At 35.4% G+C, this 23,808-nt stretch overlaps 1 protein-coding gene across 5 annotated transcripts in view; it reads right to left on the bottom strand.

Moving 5' to 3' along the window:
- The window catches only part of ARHGAP5 (Rho GTPase activating protein 5), an 82,622-nt gene that overhangs the window by 22,090 nt on the left and 36,724 nt on the right, over window positions 1-23,808 (bottom strand). For 3 of the 5 annotated variants that reach the window (XM_043554353.1, XM_043554352.1, XM_043554355.1), the window contains exon 3: window positions 18,815-18,962. In XM_043554353.1, the coding sequence (XP_043410288.1) occupies window positions 18,815-18,962 (148 nt within the window). Of the gene's footprint in view, window positions 1-16,976; window positions 17,000-18,814; window positions 18,963-23,808 lie in introns of those variants that run through there. The other 2 variants (XM_043554356.1, XM_043554354.1) reach the window with 2 other exon arrangements.

The raw sequence follows: 23,808 nt of genomic DNA, 5'->3' as shown, positions 1-23,808 counted from the left end.
CAGAAAAAGCATTTGATAAAAATCTAACACTCATTTATGATAAAAACTCTCAGTAAACCAAGAATAGACAACTTCCTTAATATGATAAAGACTGTAAAAAACCTACAGCTGAAATCATACTTAACAGTAAGAAACTAGAAACTTTGCCATTAAGATCAGGTACAGGGCAAGGATGTCTACTCTCACCATGCCCTTCAACATTATCCTAGAAATACTTGCCAAAGCAATAAAACAAGAAAAGGAAATCAAAAGCATAAAGATTGGGAAGAAATGACATGATCATCTATGTAAAAAACCAATAGGCAAAAAATCTGGAATTAATAGTGATTACAGCAAGATTGCAGGATACAAGGTTAATATATAAAAGTCAATTGTTCTCTTTATATATCAATGAACAAATGGAATTTGAAATTAAAAACATTATACCATTTACATTAGCACTCCCCAAAATTATATAAAAAATCAACAAACATGAGTAAGATTTATATAAGGAAAACCACAAAACTCTGATGAATTAAACTCCAAGAACTAGGTTAAGTGGACAGATATCCTATGTTCATAGATAGGAAGCCACAATACTGTCAACATGTCAGTTCTTCTCAACTTGACCTACAGATTCAATGCAATCCCAAATTCCCAGCAAATTATTTTATAAATACCAACAAATTGATTCCAAATTTTATATAAAGATTAAGTCAAAACTTAAAGCAAACACAATATTCAAGAGAAGAACAGAGTTGGAGGACTCACACTACCTGATTTTAAGACTTACTATAAAGCTACTTTAGTAAACAAGACAAGGTATTATTGAGGAAAGCACACGCAAAAAGATCAAGGGAACAGAATAGAGAGCCTAGAAACAGAAATCTATTAAAAGTCAACTGATCTTTAACCAAGGAGCAAAGGCAATAAATACAACACAGCAAAGATAGTCTCTTCAACTAATGGTGCTACAAAAGTTACACATCTACATTAAAAAAACAAAAACCAAGCATCTAGACAAAGACCTTACAACCTTGACAAAAATGAACTCAAAATGGATTACAAATGTAAAAAATTAAATGACTTAAATGTAAAACACAGAACTATAAAATGTCTAGAGGATAGCAGCAGAAAACCTAGATGACCTTGGTTATGGTGATGCTTTTAAAATACAATCCCTGAGGAAAATACTGATAAACTGGACTTTAATTTCTGTGCTGTGAAAGACAGTATATCTTGAGAATTAGAAGACAAGCCACAAAGTGGGAAAAAATATTTATAAAAGATACATCTGATAAAGGAGTATTATCCTAAATATACAGAGAACTCTCCAAACTCAGTAATAAGAAAACTCTATTACAAAACAAACCAAAGACCTTAAGAGACACCATGAAGAAGGATATGATGATGGCAAACAATGTATGAAGATAAGTTCCACAGAATACATTACTAGAAAACTGCAAACTAAAATGAGATACCATTACATACCTATTAGAATAACACCACTGACAACCCCAATTGCTGGCAAGGATACAGAACAACAGGAAGTCTTATTCATTGTTGGTGAGAATGCAAAATTGCAGGCACTTTGGAAGAGTTTGGCATTTCTTACAAAACATACCATCCAACAATCACACTCCTTGTTATCTATCCAAAGGAGTTAAAAACTTAGGTCTACATGAAAATTTACAGACAATGTTCATAGCATTTTTATTCATAACTGCTGGAAGTTGGAAGCAACTCAGATGTCCTTCAGTAGGTGTGTGATAAACAAACTAGCACATTATTAAGTACCAAAAGAAATGTTATCAAGCCATGAAAAGACATGGAAGAATCTTAAAATGCATATTATTAAGTCAAAGAGGCCAATATGGAAAGCCTACTTACTATATGATTCCAACTATATGATAGTGTAGAAAGGCAAAATGATGGAAGGCAATAAAAAGACCAGTTGTTGCCTACAGTAGAGTTAGGGATAGTGGGAGAGAGATGAAGAAGAGCACAGAGAATTTTTGTCCAAACCCATAGGATATACAAAACCAAGAGTGAACTCTAATGTACACCATGAACTTTAGGTGATTTTGATGTGTTAATGTAGATTTATCCTTGGTAAAAAAAAAAAATGTGCTTTTCTGGTGAGTAAAGGTGGTAATGTGCGGTGGGGGTGGGGTTCACATGTGGGAGCAGGAGATATATGGGAAATTTCTGTTGTAAACCTAAAATTCCTCTTTAAAAAAAAATCTATGCATCAAGCTTATAAAGAAGAAGTAACATCAATGGAGTAAGAATCTTCTAGGAATGGTAAGTAACATTTTAGGCACAGGCTACTACAGGAATAATAAGGCTAAAGGCAGTATTTATTATTATTTTATTATTTACTATTTAATTATTGTAACTTCAATCTACTGAATTAAAACGTCACTATATTTCCTAGCCATTAAATCTTTAATATAGGAGAAAAAACAACAATAGTTTTCTAATCTTTCATTTTGTTACTTTCTTTACTATAATGATTAAACGTAGGAGTGCCTGGCTGGCTGAGTCGGTAGAGCATGCAACTCTAGATCTCAGGGCCGTGAGTCTGAACCCCATGTTGGGTGTAGAGATTACTTAAATCAAAAAAAATTTTAGTTCAGACATCATTTTCATTCCATGTTCAACATAACTGACTAGAGGCCTTAATGTCAAAGGAAACAAGCTTTGAAGAGTGAATGACTTTCTCAAGGTCACACATTAGACAAGTTACAGTAATTAGTTTGTCACATTCAATATATTATCTCCCCATTTATTTTATGTTACATACTTTCTACCATTAGGGGTTGCACATAGAAAACTTGTGTCTTAACATTTTTTCCTGAAAAAACAACAACCCAGAAATACAAGCATATAAACATGTATATATGAAAGGATAACTGCCAATAGTGAATGTTTGTGGAGACTTAATTCAGAAATATAGGATAACTGAACAAACTATGATTATCAAGATGTTAGAATATGACAGGTCATAAAAAGTAATTCCAAAGACAACTATCTTATTGCATGGAATGATGTTGCTTGTGTACTAAAAACATTACAGGGGTGCTTGGGGTGGCTCAGTTGGTTAAGGATCTGACTTCGGCTCAGGTCATGATCTCACGGTTTATGTGTTCCAGCCCCACGCTGGGCTCTGTGCTGGCAGCTCAGAGCCTGGAGCCTGCTTCAGATTCTGTGTCTCCCTCTCCCCCATTGCCCCTCCCCCACTCGTGCTCTGTCTCTCTCTTTCTCTCAAAAATAAACATTAAAAAAATATTACAAAACCTTGTTTAATTATCCCCTTTTGGAAAAGCTACAGTATGTTTAAAAGTGTATTATATATTGTAAAAAAATGTAAAAAAATAAAACTTATCTCATGATCATAAAATTACAAGTGTTTTTTTCAGGTTTTTTTGGACTTATTTGTATTTTTTTTCTGGCTATAATGAAAGAGATAATTCCTTTCCTTAACAATAAAAAACAACTCTGATTATCAAAAGTCACTTGTAAGCAGTAATTTTAAGTGGAGCTAGAATCCAATTGTGTGACCTCATATGCATTAATTAATTTCTCTGAGCCTGTTTCCACCTCTGTAAAACCTGTTTCCACCTCTAGATACAGTAACTATACACACAACTCATAGAGGTATGAAAATTAAATGAACAAGTTATTTTATAGAATACTAAAAATTTACTATGCATATAAAGCATTTGAAATAGCTTTCACCTAAGAATAGTCTCCACAGAAAAACCAGAGAACATCTTGCACACTGTGTATCATCTTGATCATGTTATTATTACAATGCAAAACTAGTGTTTTCAGGATATTATAACTTAGTGGGGGGGTTCTGCATAATGCAAATTATTCAGTTGATACATATTTATTAAGAAATCTCACTGTAGCACAAATGCCTCCATTTTCTCATCTTTTGCACTTACCATGCATTCTTTGTATGGAAAAACAACAAACACTAATTGTAGCTTAGAAAATAAAGACTAAAATATTATTCATGTATAACTAATGTCACAAGGACAAATAGTTATGAAAAAACTGTTTAAACATTAAGTAAGGACTTAATTATATGTACCATAGCCATGGGTTTTACGAGCTCAGGGTCCTTACTCACATCAAGATTATTATCTAATGGCTATGGTATAAAAACCAACAACAACAAAGCATTACTCTAAGGCCCAATGACTAGCTACTTCAAGAAGACAAAGTTCCAGCTAACAGATAAAAACATATTCCAGAGCCATAAACCATAAAAAGTAGTATTAATACACCAGAAAATCTCAAGGATAAATGCCAATATTGAATGTTTGGAGACTCAAGGAGTTTCTGCTAGATACAACATACTAAAACTAAAGAAATTCTTTAAGGGACTACTAACTTATAATTCCTCCTTGCTAGATCAAAAATAAACAGGTCACACTTGAATCATTAAATTCAGATGTCAATGATACCAACTTTTAGCATTTCTTCAACACTATTGAGGTTAATAAAAGCCTAGACTTCCATTTTTAAAAAGTTTATTTATTTTTGAGAACATGCATGCACAAATGGGGGAGGGGAAAGAATCCCAACCGGGCTCTATGCTGTCAGTGTGGAGCCCAACGCAGGGCTCCATCTTGATTTCACCAACAGAATGAGCCACCCAGGTGCCCTGAAAGCTTGGAATTTCAAAAGCAACATAAAAAGTCCTTTAGGAACTGACATCATGGGTCTCCTAGAATGATGTGAAGGATACATCAGCCCTATGTAGCCAAAAAATGTTTTAAATTAAATCTGACCAGGCATTAAAATTTAGGAACAATCTATAAAAATAGGCTTAACGTCTTCAAAAAAAGGTGTCATGAAAACACACACACAAGTCTAGGGAACTTCCTGACTTGATCTGAACTGAAAGAACAAAAAAGCTCTTAGGAGGTAATATCCTATTATATATACATATATACATATACATATATATATATATACACATACACATATACACACATATGTATATATATGGGTATATATATATGTATATATATAATATATGCACACACACGACCAAATATAATGGGGTATATATATGTATATATAATATATGGGACAACAGAGGAAATTTTATCAATGTTAAATTTCCTGAAGGTGACACTTGTGGTTATGTGGGGAAAATGTCCTAGTTCTTGGGAGATACGCACTAAAAGATTCATTAAGAGTTAAGTGTGATAATCTCTCATAACTTACTGAAATGATTTGACAAAAAAAAAAAGAAAGAAATGTGACAAAAATAAGTGTGAAAGGTGTATGAATGTTTAGCCATACTATCCTTGTAACATTTGTGAAGATCGAAATATGTTCCAAAGTATGAGGAAAAAAATGAAGACAAAATTATTTTAAAAAGAAATAATCCTTTAGGAGAACAAACTAAGGAATTGTAGGATTTCTTCAGATGTGCATTTATATACTTAAAGTGAAATACATGGTTTATGTTTATCCATAGCCATAACCCACTTGCTGGTCCAAGACAGAGTAGGGAGGGGGTTAGTTTAACCAAGGTTGAGGTTTTGACAAGTGAGTAACATGGTGGGGGCTGAGGAAGTATGCAAGCAAATGAACTTAAAAATGGACTCAGAAATGTAGGCAAGTCAAAAGAGGAGAGAAGACACAGGGTAACAATATTTGTGAAAAAATGTTCAAGTGATGAAAAAATGGGAGTTCTTCCAAACAGCAAGTAGGAACGCCGAAGTTTAAATAAAAAGGCTTTTAGTTAATACAGTTATATTCACCTCAGCAATAAAACAAAGACTCATACACTTCAATTATTTCACACATCACTGATGTGTGCAATAAAACACAATTTTCAGACCAATATTTAGAGAATCTCATTGGCTAACCAAAAGCACAACTAAGGCTAAGTCTGCCACATTTTCCTGACTCACAGCAGATTTCTAAGCATTTCCTCCCCCCCCTCCCCCGCGCTTTTTTTTTCATCTCCTCCTTTAAAATGGTATGTTAACGAAAATTTTCTCTGGTTTTGAAAGTGTGCTACCTTCAGAATCTGTTGAGGCATTCCTATTATAGACTGTGGATTTTTCCTACATTTTATAGTTTTTGAATTTCCTGCTTTGTCAGTGCACCTCCTCCTGCTGATAATCTTATTTTGCCTTTCCCATTTGCCAAGGATGTGGACAAATTTGAACTCTTGTGCATTGCTTGTGGAAATGTAAAATGGTGAATCCACTGTAGAAAATAATTTGACAGCTATGCATAAAGATAAACAAAGAATTACCACAGGACTCAACATTCCACTCCTTGGTATGTACCCAACATAACTGAAACCAGGCACTCAAACAAATGTTTGTATATGGATATTTACAGCAGCGGTATTTACAAATGCTAACTGGTGGAACAAACTAAATGTCCACCAACTTATCAATGGATAAACAAAATGTGGTATATCCATACAATGAGAAATGCTACAACATAAATGAACACTATGCAAAGTAACAGAAGACAGACAAAAAGTCACATATTGGATCCCATTTGTTTGAAATATTCAGAATAAGTCAATCCAAAGAGACAGAAAACAGGTAGGTGGGATGCCAGCCTGGGCCCAATTAAGAATAGGGAAAGGAGTGGGGCACCTGGGTGGCTCAGTCGGTTAAGCATCCGACTTTGGCTCAGGTCACGATCTTGCGGTCCGTGAGTTCGAGCCCCGCGTCGGGCTCTGGGCTGATGGCTCAGAGCCTGAGCCTGCTTCCGATTCTGTGTCTCCCTCTCTCTCTGCCCCTCCCCCATTCATGCTCTGTCTCTGTCTCAAAAATAAATAAAAACATTAAAAAAAAATTTAAAAAAAAAAGAATAGGGAAAGGAGTAACTACTTAATGGGTATAGTTTCCTTTAGGGTGATAAAAATCTTTCAAACTAGATAAGGAGGTGGCTGCACAACACTGTACATGCACTACATGTCACTGAACTGTGTATTTTTACATGGTTAATTTTGTGTCATATGAATTTTACCTCAACAAAAATGTTTTAAAAAGTATCATTCTAAGTCCCCTGACTTTATATTCAATGTTAATAACGATGCTTCTTTATTAAAATTTTTCTTCTCTCTGGAGTTTTAGAGCTCCATTCTTTTGTACAGCTTATTTGTGCTGAACTTTTCTTCTTACTCTGTATGTTCACCCTGAATTTCATAGCTTACACATAAATAACATTAATATCTATACAATGACAATTGCCAAAATCTTAAGATTAAGCCATTTTCCAAAGATCCATAGCCACACAGCCAGTGGAGTCTTGGGGCTTTTAAATGGATTACCCAGAGGCACCTGAAGATTTAACATGTACATAATATGAATCCATTATCAAAATATCATTTCTACTCTTCATCCTACAATTTCTGTTTTCATTAATGGCACACCTACAGTTGCCCTACCTGCAATATGAGGGGCACTTTTGAGTTATCTTTCAAGCTCATTATGTATCAGGTTATCATACTAATCCCTGAGAGAAGTCTATCATTCCCTTTCTTTTTAATCTCTCTCCTCCACATACTTTTGTCTACTTTCAACTTACACTCATACTTCAAGGGTCATTCTCAACTAGACCTTAACACAACTTATACAGTACTATCAAAAAACTGTTATAGAAACATCTGATTCCACCATGAAGGACTTAACTACTATGCAAACTGCTCTACTTCAGCAAAGAACTAAACTGGAAAAATTACATAAAACAAGTTTTCATATATTGAGACACAGGCAGTTCAAAACAGTGATCTGTGGGGGAAAAAAACAGCTAATAAGTTAAACTGAATAATCCAACTTAGTGCCTGGAAAAAGCTTTTAGATAACATACAGAAAGGTAGAATCACAACAGAGCACAATGGTCTACCAGAGTTGAGAAGACAGGAGACGGGAGTTCAAAAAGGATGAGAAGGCCAAAATTTAAGGGGTAGAGTACCAAAAAAGAAGCTGAGATACACAGAGAAAGACCCTCAGATATGTGCAGAAAATCTTTGGTTGAATACTCCAAATGTAGGAAAGGAAATTTCCTGGGGATGGGGCAGAGAATAGTTCAAGTTCCATTCTCAGAAGGATATATATATATATACACACACACACACACACACACATACATACAGGATATAGGGTCAAGTTCTCACTTTATTGTAGATCTAAATAAACAATAGAATAAAAGCTGTTCTGGATTCACCAAAACAAACTTACATATATGAGCCTAGAAATTATCAAACTGATTCACAAATACTTAACACATGACAAAACAATTTAAACACTCTTTAAAAAGAACACTTAGAAAACTCACCACCCAATAATGTAAGATTCAAAATATCTGTTATCAAACCAAAACTACCAAGAATAGTTACTCATAATCAAGAAAAAAACCAACAGAAAAAAAAACAGATCCAGAAATGAAATACGGAAGAGTAGTAAAACAAGGACCTAAAACAATTATCATAAATTAAAAACAAAAAACAAAACTCCTTTTAATGTTTATTTGAGAGACAGAGAGACAGAGTGCTAGCAGGGGAGGGGCAGAGAGAGATAAGGAAACACAGAACCCGAAGCAGGCTCCAGGCTCTGAGCTGTAAACACAGAATCCGACACAGGGCTCGAACTCACAAACTGTGAGATCATGACCTAAGCTGAAGTTGGGCACTTAACCCATTGAGACATCCAGGCATCCCTAAATTTTTTAAGTATACTCAAAGCTGTAAAAAAAACAAAAACAAAAAAACCCCTACCAACATGATGGGTAGAAAAATGACACACAGTAAAAACAGACTTAAATGGAACTTCTAGATTTGACTATACAGAAAAAAAATCAATAAACTAGAAGACAAAACAATAGATATACTGTCTAAATGAAACACAGAAAGAAAAAAAGGCCTAACAAAACAAACAGCTTTTAGTTAGCTGTGGGAAAATTTTAAAAGGTTTAACATACATGTAGTTGAGAGTCCAGAGCAGAAGTAAGGGGAGTAAGACAACAAAAAAAAAAGATATCTCAATAAACATTGGCCTAAAATTTTACAAATTTCAAAATTTCAAACCAAGAGGATCCAAGGAGGTCCAGAAACCTCAAGTAGAAGTATTTTCTTTTTTAAAAAAGCACATGTTAAGGAACATTTTAAATAAAATTGTTTTTTAAAAAAAGAGAATAACCTTAAAAGCATCTGTGAGTTTTAGGAGAAAGGAGAACACATCACACACAGAGGAACACAGAAAAGAATAACAGCAAACTGTTAGATATCATGAAAAAGACAATGAACAGTCTTTAGAAAGCTGAATGAAAAGAAAAAAAATCCATTAGCCTATAACTGTATACTTAGAAGAACAAAGTGGGAGGACTCAATATTTCTTGATTTCAATACTTACCTACAAAGCTACAGCAATGAAAATAGAGAGGTACCAGCATATATGGATAACCATATAGATGAGTGAACTATAAGGAGAAGCCCAGAAATATTCACATTTATGGTCAACTGATTTTCAAAAGAATGACAAGGAAATCCAATAAATGGTGCTTGGATAATGGAGATCTGAGTGCAAAAGAATCAAGCTGGACCTTTTCTTTTACCAGACAAAAATAAACTCAAAATGAATCACAGACCTAAATGTAAGAGCACTAGCAAGTAAAATTCTTAGAATATACAGGAATAAAAATCTTTGTAATCTTGGACTGAGGAAAACCTTCTTAGACATCATACCATTAACAGTGACAAAATCATAAAAAATTGGGTTTCATCATGGGGCACCTGGGTGGCTCCGTCAGTTGAACATCTGACTTCAGTTTAGGCCATGATCTTGTGGTTTGAGTTCAAGTCCCTCCTAGGGCTCACACTGTCAGCGCAGAGTCTGCTTTGGATCTTCTGTCCCTCTCTCTGCCCCTCCCCAACTTGTGCTCTATCAAAAATAAACACTCTGTTTTTATTTTTAAATTTTGAGAGAAGAGAGGAGTGCAAGCAGGGGAAGTACAGAGAGAGAGAGAGAGAGAGAGGTGGACATAGGATCCGACGCAGGCTCTGTGCTCACAGGAGAGAGCCCAATGAGGGGCTCAAACTCACAAACCACGAGATAATGGCCTCAGCTGAAGTTGGATGCTCAACCGACAGAGCCACTGCAGGAGCCCTTAAACAAACATTAAAAAAAAAAAAAAATTGGGCTTCATCAAAATTTTTGACTTTTGTGCTTCAAAAGATACCATCAAGGAATGTGTTTTTGGGAAAATATTTTTTGCAACTCATACTTCAATGCAACTTGTATCCAGAATATATAAAGAGCCCTTAAAAGTAAGATAAACAATTCTCTTTAAAAAGGGGCAAAAGATCTAAATAGATATTTCTCCAAAGAAGATATGCAAAGATATGAAAATAAACACTTGAAAATATGCATAACATCATTTGTCACCAGGGAAATGCAAATGAAAACCATATGAGATAGCACTTCATATTCACTAGGGTGGTTATAATCAAAAAAGAGGAAAATAAGTATTAGCAAAGATGTGGAGAAATTGGAACTCATATATTATTGGTGGGAATGTGAAATGATACAGCTAGTTTGTATGACAGTGGTAGTTTCTCAAAAAGTTAAACACAGACTTACCGTATTATCTAGCAAATCCATGTCTAGATATATACTCACGTGAAAAACATGTCCACACAAAAACTTACAGAGGAATGTTCATAGCAGCAATATTCAGAAAGTATAAACAACCCAAATGTTCTCCAATGGAAAATTATTGAGCAATAAAATTTAAGTGTTACTGGATGTTATGATATGGATGAGCCTTGAAAATATTATATTAAAAGAAGCCAGTCACAAAAAGACCAGTACAGTTAAATCAATAAAAGACAGAAAGTTAAGGGTGGGTGGGTATGGGCAATAGGAAGTGATGGCTTAATAGGTATGTGGCTCTTTTTTAGGGTAATGAAAATGCTCTAAAATGGGTTGCACTGATAGTTGCATAATTCTGTGTACTAAAACACCAATGAATTGTACATTTTATTTATGTAGGTATGTATGTATGTATTTAAAACGGTAAATGGCTACATTGAAACGTTGGAGATCACTTTTTTAATTAATTCTTTAAATACTTACTTTTGAGAGAGAGAGCGCAAGCACGCGTGCACTTGTGTGAGTGGGAGAGGGGCAGAAATAGGGGAGACACAGAATCTGAAGCAGGCTCCAGGCTCTGAGCTGTCAGCACAGAGCCCAATGTGGGGCTGGAACTCATGAACCGTGAGATCATGACCTGAGCAGAAGTCGGATGCTTAACCAACTGAGCCACTCAGGCACCCCTGGACTGTACGTTTTAAATGGGTAAACTACAGAATATATGAGTATTTCAGTAAAGCTGTTAAATAAAAAGATTTATACTGTAATATTTTCTTTCTTTTGAAAGAAAGTATCTTTTAAAAATAACAATTATTATCTCTTCAAAGCAAAAATTATAAATATATACTGTGATGTTTAAAACATACTGTAGAATTATAGAGCAATGGAACAGAATAGAAAATCCAGAAATAAACCAATCATATGGTCAATTAATCTTCAACAAAGGAGGAAAGAATATGCAATAGGAAAAATAGTCTCTTCAACCAATGGAGCTGGGAAAACTGATCAGCTATATGCAGAAGAATGAAACTGGACCACTTTCTCATACCATGCACAAAAATAAACTTGAAAAGGATTAAACATCTAAATGTGAGACCTGAAGCCATAAAAATTCTGGAAGAGAGCACAGGCAATAATAACATCTCTGACATCAGCTACAGCAACACTTCTCTAGATATGTCTCCTGCGGCAAGAAAAATAAGAGCAAAAATTGGGATTTCATCAAAATAAAAAGCTTCTAGACAGCAAAGGAAACAGTCAATAAAACTAAAAGGCAACCTACAGAATGGGAGCAGAAATTTGCAAATGACATATCCAATAAAGGCTTAGTATCTAAAACATATGAAGAACTTATGCAACTCAACACCCCAAAATACCAAATAATCCATTTAAAAAATGGGCAGAAGAAATGAACAGAAATTTATTTCTCCAAAGACATACAGATGGCCAACACACACATGAAAAGAAGTTCATCATCGCTTACCATCAGGGAAATGCAAATCAAAACTATAATGAGGTATCACTTCACACCTGTGAGAATGGCTAAAATCAGTAACACAAGAAACAACAAGTGTTGGGGAGTATGCAGAGAAAAAGGAACCCTTTGTGCATTGTTGGTGGGAATGCAAAGTGATCCAGCCACTCTAGAAAACAGTATGGAGGCTCCTTGAAAAGTTAAAAATATAACTACCCTATAATCTAGCAATCGCACTACCAGGTACTTAACCCAAGAAATACAAAAACACAAATTCAAAGGAATATATATACTCCTATGTTTATTGCAGCATTATCTACAACAGCAAAATTATGGAAGCAGTGCAAGTCTCCAGTGACAGATGAATGGATAAAGAAGTGGTATATATATACAATTGAATATTAAGTCATAATGAAACCTTGCCATTTGTAATGCATGAATGGAGCTAGAGAGTAAAATCCTAGGCAAAATAAGTCCGAGAAAGACAAATTCCATGATTTCACTCATAGGTGGAACTTAAGAAAGAAAACAAACAAGCAAAGGAAAAAAAGAGAGAGAGATAAACCAAGAAACACACTCTCTCTTTGAAGCTTGCTCACTCATTCATTCATTCATTCATTCATTCATTCATTCATTCATTTAAAGAGAGAGAGAGCAGAAGCAGGGGAAGAGCAGAGAGAGGGAGAATCCCAAGCAGGCTCTGCACCATCAGCAGAGACTGACCTGGGGCTCAAACTCACAAAAACTGGGAGATCAAGACCTGAGCCAAAATCAAGAGTTGGACACAACCAACTGAGCCACCCAAATGCCCCAAAACAAGCTCTTCACTATTGAAAACAAATTGATGGCTACCAGAGGGGAAGTAGGTAGGGGGATGGGTGAAATAAGTGATGGGGATTTCTGGAATGGCTCAATCACTATATTGTACACCTGAAACTAATATAACACTGCATGTTAACTATACTGGAATTTAAAAAAAAGAATAAAAGAAAAAATATATAATTAAAATGTGTAACAAAAGAAAAAGGGATCAGAAGGTTAAATATACTGTTACAAGGTTCTTAAATTATAAATGATAGTGGTGTAATATTTGATAATGAACTGTGTTTAAAGATACATATTTCAAATACTAGTACATCACTAATATAAAGATACAAATAGGCTAAAAGGATGGAAAAGATACACTACACAAACATTACTCAAGGAAAATACCATTGGCTATATTAATATTACACAAAGTACACTTCATAAGTATTATGAAGCATAAAGAGAGTGCTTTATAATAATAACAGCTCAGTTCATAAAGAAGACATAATCCTAACTAAAATTTCTTTTTTTTTTATTTAAAAAAAATTTTTTTTTTCAACGTTTATTTATTTTTGGGAGAGAGAGAGACAGAGCATGAACGGGGGAGGGGCAGAGAGAGAGGGAGACACAGAATCGGAAACAGGCTCCAGGCTCCGAGCCATCAGCCCAGAGCCTGACGCGGGGCTTGAACTCACGGACCGCGAGATCGTGACCTGGCTGAAGTTGGACGCTTAACCGACTGCGCCACCCAGGCGCCCCAATCCTAACTAAAATTTCAAAACACATGAAGCAAAACCTAAGAGAACTGAAAGGAGAAAGACCTATATAATCACAACTACAGATTTCATTAGTATTCTTTAAGTAATTAAAAAAAACCAAGTCAACAACAACAAAAACATCACTAAGGATATATAAGACTTGACCGGTACTCTCAAAGAATGTGACCTCTTAACTTGCATTTACAGAAGCCTTCACCTGAAATCTTAATGAACATTCTACTCAAGGTCCCACCATACACAGATTATATTCTGGGTTATAAAGCAATCTCAATAAATTTACAGTGAAATCAAACTGCTGTTTTCCAACTGCAAGAGAATTAAACTAAAAATGAGTAACAGAAAAATACCTGGAAAATATTTAGAAATAAAATACTTATAAAATAACCAATGAGTTAAATTTTAAAAAAAATCAAAAGGAAAACTACAAAGTATTCGAAACTGAATGCAAATGTAAACACCAAAATTTGTGGCATGCAGTTAAAACAAGCTTAGAGGAAAATGTTTAACAGAAAATATTATAGGGGCGCCTGGGTGGCGCAGTCGGTTAAGCGTCCGACTTCAGCCAGGTCACGATCTCGCGGTCCGTGAGTTCGAGCCCCGCGTCGGGCTCTGGGCTGATGGCTCAGAGCCTGGAGCCTGTTTCCGATTCTGTGTCTCCCTCTCTCTCTGCCCCTCCCCGGTTCATGCTCTGTCTCTCTCTGTCCCAAAAATAAATAAACGTTGAAAAAAAAAATTTTGGGGGGGCGCCTGGGTGGCGCAGTCGGTTAAGCGTCCGACTTCAGCCAGGTCACGATCTCGCGGTCCGTGAGTTCGAGCCCCGCGTCAGGCTCTGGGCTGATGGCTCAGAGCCTGGAGCCTGTTTCCGATTCTGTGTCTCCCTCTCTCTCTGCCCCTCCCCCGTTCATGCTCTGTCTCTCTCTGTCCCAAAAATAAATAAACGTTGAAAAAAAAAATTTAAAAAAAAAAAAGAAAGAAAAAAAAAATTTTTAAAAAAAGAAAATATTATAGTAAATAAGATTGGTCAAAATCATTAATCTAGGCTTCTACTTCAAGACACTAAAAAGAAGCCAAATGAAAGCTGAAAAAGGGAATTAAAAGCAGAATTCACTCAATTAAAAAACAGACAAAAGGAAAAAAAATCAATAAAACCAAAAGCTGGCTCTTTGAAAAGATCAGTAATATTGACAAATCTCTAATACGAGGGGGGAAAAAAAACGCAAATTAGTAATACAAAATCAAAAGAGAAGCCATCACTACAGATGCTACAGGCATTAAAATACTGATAAGGAATGTTATAAACAATCTTCTGTCACCCTGGATGAAATGGACAAACTCCTTGAAAACCAATGCTTGCTCAAGAAGAAATAAAAAATCTGTACATCCCTGTATCTATTTAAAAAATTTAATCCAGGGGTGCCTGGGTGGCTCAGTTGATTAAGTATTCCACTTTTGATTCTAGCTCAGGTCTTGGATCTCATCATGACCTGATCATGAGTCAAGCCCCATGTGGGCTCTGCACTGAGAGTGTAGGGCCTGCTTGAGATTCTCTCTCTCTCTGCCCCTCCCCCAACTTGCACACATGTGTGACCTCTGTCAAAATAAACATTAAAAAAAATTTTAATCCACAGTTAAAAACCTCTTCAGAAATAAAAATCCAGGTCCAAACAGTTTCACTGGTGAATTGTATCAAATTTAAGAAAGAAATATTACCAATCTTGTACAACCTTTTTAGAAAATAGATTCAAGTCTGTGGTGTCCGTTTTACTACTCTGATACCAAAACCAAAGACACTTCAAGAAAACCATAGACCAATATCCCTCAGGCAGCAGAAATCCTTAACATTTTAGCAAACTAACTCCAGTGACATATAAAAAAGACAAAACATTATAACCAAGTTGCGTTTATCTCAGGGATGCAAGTTTTTAACATCTGGAGATCAATTAATATAATTTACCATTAAACAGACTTTTAAAAGAACCATATGATCACCTCAACAAATGAAGAAAAATCACAACAAAATCAACATTGATTTTGGACATAAGAAAAGGGAACTTCTGAACCTGATAAAGAGCATGTATGAAAAACCCAACAGCTAACACCATACTTAATGATAATACACTGGATGATTTTTGGGGTGATGAGAATGCTCTGTATCTTGCTTGTGGTGGTGCTTAAATGACTACAGTTATCAAAACTCACCATTCTATTAAAATTGATGAATTTTACTGTACGTAAATTATATCAATAAAGTTGAATTTTAAAACTACTGTAATAGCTTCTTCAAGATTGTTTAAAAAGTTTAGTTCTTTAAACAAGACTTAATTATAACAATAAAGTACTGCTCATTTATATTACTATGCCTAAAGATCTACAATCAAGTTCAACTTTTAAACAGTAAGTATCTGATATATATTTACATTAAGTTGAACCTTCAACAGAAGATGGTTGTGCCACAGTGCATATTGAGAATTTGATATTGAATTCAAACAACTGAGAATTTCTAAAACTGATCAGCATTAATCAGTAAAATCAATTAGAACTACCACCACCAACAACACAAAAGAAGTGGACTTGAAACTTCTATATAACTATTCTTGTGATCTTACAGTACCTCAGTATACTTCTTTTTATTTTTTTAATGTTTGTTTACTGATTTAGGGAGAGAAAGAGCAGTGTGCAAGTGGGGGAGAGACAGAAGGAGAGAGGGAGAGAGGGAAGGGGGGAGGGAGAGGGAGAGGGGGGGAGAGGGAGAGGGGGAGAGAGAAAGAGAGGGAGAGAGGGAGAGAAAAAGAGAGAATCAGGGGCGCCTGGGTGGCGCAGTCGGTTAAGCGTCCGACTTCAGCCAGGTCACGATCTCGCGATCCGCGAGTTCGAGCCCCGCGTCGGGCTCTGGGCTGATGGCTCAGAGCCTGGAGCCTGTTTCCGATTCTGTGTCTCCCTCTCTCTCTGCCCCTCCCCGGTTCATGCTCTGTCTCTCTCTGTCCCAAAAATAAATAAACGTTGAAAAAAAAAAAAAAATTAAAAAAAAAAAAAAAAAAAAAAAGAAAAAGAGAGAATCCTATGCAGGCTCCACACTGTCAGCGGCAGAGCCCTATGTGGGGCTTGAGCTCACAAACCCGTGAGATCGTGACCTGAGTCGAAACCAAGAGTCATATGCTCAACCGAGTGAGCCACCGAGGAGCCCCACCTCAGTATACTTCTAACAAAGCACTTAAATATATAAATTATCTGTCAGTTAAATGAAATAATTCAAATTAGGCTAAAATATGGGATAGAGTTTCATTTTATCTTACACTTGGAACTCGTTCATTTTCCTCAAACCAAATCACTCAATTACCATGAAGATATTCAAGAAATGAGAATTTTTAATTATAAAAATAAATGTACAAAAGACTATTACTTTATTATTTTCTAATTACTAAAGAAAAATATTTCCTAATTTCTCAGTTATTTCCATAAAGCCTAACTATATTATTAGAGCAAATAAGAATTCTTTAAGTTCAGAGCAGAAAGCTAATATTCTAAGAACCTTTACATTTCTATTATACTAAAGATGGATACAAATATAGATAAGAAATATGGCTAAAACTACACTTTGTTGAAGGAAAATACAAATGATTAAGAGTATATCCAAATGTATGCTCTATAAATTAACACTTATTAAAAGAAGGGAGAAGATTACAGGCTATTTCAACTCTAACACTGGTGGATAACAGTTAATGCCCCATATTCCACTTCTTTTTTACAACAGGAAGTCAGCATTTCTCACCAGACAACCCAATTAGTATAGAACTTAGCTAATAATCAGACTTAAAAGGCTAAAATATACACTGAAGTAAAAATGAGCCTGACATTTTAGATAGGTCAGACATCCTAGTTTTGTCTTTAAACAATGCTTATTTATCAAAGAAGATCATTAAGAACAAATAAAGCTAAGATGGGATTAGTTCATGTTTTCAAACCATCCAATTTTATACTCCAGTCAATTACTGAGGTTTCATGATTAACTCATGTTCACTTTAAATGCAAATAAACATGATAATATTCTACCTTTATTCCTCAACTTTAGACTACTCCAACCCTCAGCTAATAGTTTACATTGGGCAAAGTAAACGTAACACAGGCTTGTTTTTAAAATAGTGAGGATAGGGGCGCCTGGGTGGCGCAGTCGGTTAAGCGTCCAACTTCAGCCAGGTCATGATCTCGCGGTCCGTGAGTTCGAGCCCCGCGTCGGGCTCTGGGCTGATGGCTCAGAGCCTGGAGCCTGTTTCCGATTCTGTGTCTCCCTCTCTCTCTGCCCCTCCCCCATTCATGCTCTGTCTCTCTCTGTCCCAAAAATAAATAAACGTTGAAAAAAAAAATTTTTTTTAAATAAATAAATAAATAAATAAAATAAAATAGTGAGGATATAAAAAAAATTAAAAACAAAAAAATAAAATAGCAAGGATATCTGCACACACCTGACTTCAGCTCAGGTCTTGATCTCTACAGTCCCTCCTGAGTTCAAGCCCTGCATCTGGCTTGCTGGGGTCAGCGCAGAACCCGGTTCAGATCTTCTGTCCCCCTCTCTCCCTGACCCTCCCCACTCCCATTCTCTCTCTCTCTCTCAAAAAATATTTAAAAATACAGCATATAAACCACACAGAGCTAGTGCTGCTAACAAATAAATGGTAACATCTCAAATCAGCAGTCTTTCATACGTTTATAAATATCGCTATGAAATTTAAAACAAATATTCATATGTAAAATGAGTAATAAAAATAGCACTAGACTTAAAAAATATTCAAAACTTTCAAATTATCTGTTTAAATCGTTAACTATGATTAAATAGTAGCATAATTTAATCATCAACTTATTCTAAATTCCAGATAAGAGAAGTTTAACATTTTAGCATTCAACTTACCCATTTATTAGAGAAGTCCAACAAAAGCATTAATGGCTAAGAACAAAGTTTTCTGCAAATATCAGATAGTTATGTCTAGAGTGAACACTCAACACAATCAATCCTAATGAGAACTACACATCTGTTTCAAAACTTAGCTTTTATGAATCATGAACATTTGACAAACTGTTGGTATAGCAAAAGTGAAATTTTAAATTAAATCTCTGCAATGATACTTCTATCCTACCTGTATCTTCAATAAATTCCACACATTTTTCAACAAATAGTGGTATGGGCTTCTCAGCTGTCACCAGATCCTGGAGGGGCATCCCAAAGTAATTACTCTCCCAATTTCTACGTGTTGGTGGATTGAAGTTCTTAGTTTTCTTTTTCTGCTATAAGAAAACATATTCAAGTTAAAACTATTAAAATTAATTTCCTTCAAAATAGCATGAGTATTAAGCAATGTAAATACACATTTTGTATCAAAAGATTTATTTAAAAGCCACATCTAACTTAAATGACCATCAATATGGGACTCAGTTAAATTCTGCCAGAAGCATCAACCTGAGCAACAGAAAGAGACAAAAAGTGAACAGAGGAAATATGACTAGAAAAAAATGTTCCCTCTAGAAAATAATAGGAAACTGGATAGGTAGGGAAATTAGAAAAGGTCATTTTTCAATACCAACTCAAAGGAAAAGCTCAAAGTGAGCAATGTTCAATTCAGTTTAGGTGTGGTTTACTAACTCTATTTGGTCTTTAGGGCAGGTCCAAGTGAGTTTTTCGCATATAGGTATATTTATAAAAACATAATATAACTTTAATTATTGATTATACAATGAAGCTATGTAACTTCATGACTTTTAGTCCCATCATTTGTCTTTTCTCATTTTGCCATTTTCTTCCCATGTACTGACTATATCTTAAACGTTAAAATAGTTTTCTTAAGTAACTGATAAAACATTTTCACAATAGTAAAAAACAAAATGAAATACTGATTTTTAGAGTTTAACTTCAATATAGCACTGGGAGAAAATGGGTTCTTAACCAAGAAGTGAACATCTGAAAAACCTATGGAGGTTTAGAATTGCTGAGGAGATTCTGAGTCAGTTTTTCTGGAGTAGGATACCACAGGCATCTCCAAAGATAATTCTATTATGCATCCCCCATTGAGAATCTCTAAAATATATGAAGATAAGTAAATTTTCAGAAATCCAAAGATGTTAGAGCACTTCTATTGACAGCCCTTGTTCCCTTTTTAGTTTACCTACAAACTTTCATTTTCTGTTATAAATCATAGATCTATTCAAATTTGTCATACGTATCACTACTGACTTACAAATAGGATAAAAACATAACATTTCTTATCAGAAAAGGGGAGAATGGCAGATGTAGGAGAGCTTTCTATCCCTAAAGCAATACTCCTCATCTTAATTTCCCATTCCTCCTGGAGGAGTCTCTCCTTTGGATGGATCCCCCAATGTATTCTTCCAAGTCTCTGGCTATCTTAATTAACTAAGTCCTTTCTTCATTTCAATTTTAGGCTGTTCCACCTAGCAAACTTCCAGAGCTCATGAAACCCAATTTCTAAATCCACATGTACTATATCTCAATGGTGATAGGGATTATATACAAACCTGGTGTGTACAAATCATATACAATATAACTAGGTATCTAGGATATTGCCAAGAAAGCACTGGAGTGTTTGATCTGGGTCAAGACCTAAACCCACCGGTAGTGTAGATCCTTACTCCTTAAATAATCCTTCCACTCCCACCACCACCAAAGCAGAACATTATGCAAGGAAGTGGAAATGAAGACACTGTAATTTCAAAAATGAGATAGGAGAGTGGCAGAGTCCTCTTTCTAGCCTGCAAACTATCAGCGGCAAAATTTGATTAGAAAACTGAAAACTGAGGCAAAGATGAATGTATTTTCTTTAAAGAGTTAATACAACAATGAAAAAGATTATACTTAGGTAAATTAATGAAAATAGCAATGTCTAGCCTATGGTAGGAGCAACAGGAATGAAGTGATACAAAGATCTTAATACATCTTGGCCACTTAAAGAACACAGTTGTAAGAAAAGTAAGTTGGTTGGTCCTAAATGTTCCAGTCAATTCTTAAGAAATCCTCTTTTTAATACTGCCCTTTAGGAATCAATCTAAACTTTCAGATGACTCTAAAAATATTCCACCCCTTATCCTTGGAATCATAATAAAGGAGGAAAAAATGAAGTGTAAACTTCATCTAGTAAGCACTGAATACTTGACTGAAATTGGGAGGGTGAAGACAGGAAGCAAAGTAAGGTAGATCGATTCTGTGGCTTATGCTCAGGGAACATCCCCCAAGGTCTGTAAAATTTCAAGGGCAAATTATTTAATTCTGTAGTTATACCAAGATTCAGGGATAGTACTCTAAGGTAATGAAAGGCTAAATGTCTTATAACATGGAATTTCTGGCAAACTCTAAAGGGATAATTTACTAACACAGAACTGCCCTGACAGCTCAAGTTTTAATTCATATACATTAGGAGAAAAAAAGGGTAAAAAGTTCTGTGATTTTCCTAATTTTTCTACTAACTGACATGGATATAAAAGAAAATTCTATGCAGAAAAAGTTTTGGATTAGACATTCCTGTGTTAGCTTTTATGATAAATAAAAATATATACAATTCCTTTTTTCTAATAGAGATAGTTCTTAATCATCAGAATTCAAGGATTTCTTTTAAAACATGTGAATTTTAAAAAACTTTACATAATTCCGATATATACCCCTTGGTTAAGAGTTGCTGATCTATAGCGATAAATTTATACCAATTCAAAAACGAATGTTTTAAGTTAAACTAAGGTTAGATGATTACAATTGCTATAAAAAATGCCATCAAGATTCTCTGAAATGCAAGAAAAAAGAGGAGTATGGTTATTTGCTAATTTATTTCCACAGCTATTAAAGAAGCATTGTCAGAAATGGCAGCCCCAATTAAATAATTACGCCAGCAGGAAAACATCTAATTTACAATAACCCAATTTTTAATTCATACTACAGTCACACATATCCTCATTTCTGCTTAAATGCAAATGCCCACCATCTTTTTTTTCTGGCCACTTAGGCAAATCTCATGTCATGTCTGCTACAAATGAATGTCCGCAATAAAATAAATATCCCATTCACAAATAATGTAAACAATGTTATCAATTAAATGTCCAGCAGATACTAAAAACTATCATTAGTGTAAGAAAACAGGACCAGGAAACGGTATATAAATAGTTTCTTCCAGGAGCTGCGTTCCCGCTTCACGAAGATCAGCAACACAACAAAGAAGGGCATCTAATAAGCAACACTGTCAAATAACTACTGTAATTAATAACATTTAAAAAACATAATGCCTCAACTGCTTCATTTGTAAACAACCAACCAAAGAAAAAAAAAATAACAAAAAGCAGTTAACTTGGCTTTCAAAGAATGAACCCAGGAAACAAGAATATCTGGTCTTCTCTACTGTCTTAAGATGGGATTCTTGGGAGGAAAACAAACAAACAAAAAAACACATCAAGAAAATGAGACAAGAGGAAGCAAAATGTAAAGAAACTGAAGAAAAAAACCCATTAAAGAAATGAAAACCTCTTTAGTGAAGATTCAATTGAAAAGATCAGAATAAAGTGAAAAACATCATCAGAGATCCCTCATCTACTGTATCACTCCTACGACACACTCCAAAAACTACTCTTGCTTCCATTGTATTTTATTTTTTAATGTTTATTTATTTTTGAGAGAAAGAGAAAGAGCAGGGGAGACAGAGAGAAAGTCACAGAATTCGAAACAGGCTCCAGACTCTGAGCTGTCAGCACAGAGCCCCATGCAAGGCTTGAACACACGAACTGTGACATAATGACCTGAGCTAAGTTGATGCCCAAATGAAGGAGCTACCGAGGCGCCCCTTCTACTTTCACATTAAAAAGTCTCAATCATCTTCTCCTATTTGCCCCATAATGCCATTTTCTCTTACAGACAAACTCTGCAGAAGTCATATAGACTAGAGGTCTCCAATTCCTCTTTCATTCCCTCTTTTATGTACTCAAATTAGTCTATCACCCTCATTACTCCATAAACCTGTTCTTATCAAGGTTTTGTTTTGTAACAGTTAGTTCCCAACTCTCACCTTCTTTGACCTTTCAGCAGTCACTCTCTTCACTGGACTTTCAGAACACCACCTGTATGACCTCACTCACTCTCCCCTTATTTGTCTCCTCTGCTGGTCCCTTTCAGCCAGCCTTGTAATGCTGTGAATATCCCAGGCCTCAGTCCCTGACCATCTTTTTTTTTCTCAACATCTGTCCCAGCCCTCTTCATACTGTCATCCAATTGCTGATAACCCAAATACTTCCAGCTCAGCTCTTTCTCCTGAACTCTGGACTCATCTAAAACATTCTACTGGACATCTTCACTTGAATTTCTAAGAGACATATCGTTCTTCATATGTGCAAATCTAGAAGCACCAGGGTGGCTCAGTCAGTTAAACATCTGACTTAGGCTCAGGTGACCATCTCACGGTTTGTGAGTTTGAGCTCCAATTTGGAGTTCTGCTGTCAGCATGGAGCCTGCTTTGGATCCTCTGTACCCTGTTCTCTCTGCCCCTCTCCCATGTGCGCATGCTCTCTCAAAAATAAACAAACATTAAAAAAATGTACAAAACTAAACTTCTGATTTCTTTAAAATGTTCCCCAAATGCAGCCTTATCCCTCAGATACTGACAATTCCAACCTTTCAGTAGCTCAGGCTATAAAAATCTTGGTCTTAGCCTTGATCCCTCTTTTTCTCTCATACTCTCCTTCCAACTGTCAAGCACATGTATTAGATATAGAATCTAACTATTTCTTAAAGCTATCACTTCGCACATCTAGATTATTATATCAACTGCTTCAATCCATTCCCCCGGTCCTATCACCATCCTCTCAGACCATTCTCAACAAAGCAGCCAGAATGATAGTGGCTACACAAACAGCAGCCTATAAAGCCATATACAAATCTGCATGCCTTGAACTTGGTCTCTTATATTCTGACTTCATTTCCCTCTACTTTTTTCATCACTTACTCCCTTCCTCCATCCACATGGCTAACTTGTTTTAATAAATCAGGCAGGCTCCTGACCTAGGACTCTTATACTGGCTGTTCCCTTTACCATCTCAATGAGGCCTACCTCTACCTACACTGTATTACAAACTGTAATTTTAATGC

The sequence above is a fragment of the Prionailurus bengalensis genome, chromosome B3 (genome assembly GCF_016509475.1).
Source record: "Prionailurus bengalensis isolate Pbe53 chromosome B3, Fcat_Pben_1.1_paternal_pri, whole genome shotgun sequence".
Classification (NCBI taxonomy): Eukaryota; Metazoa; Chordata; class Mammalia; order Carnivora; family Felidae; genus Prionailurus; species Prionailurus bengalensis.
Note: the sequence above shows the minus strand (reverse complement) of the source record. Positions and strands in the feature narration are given on the sequence as shown.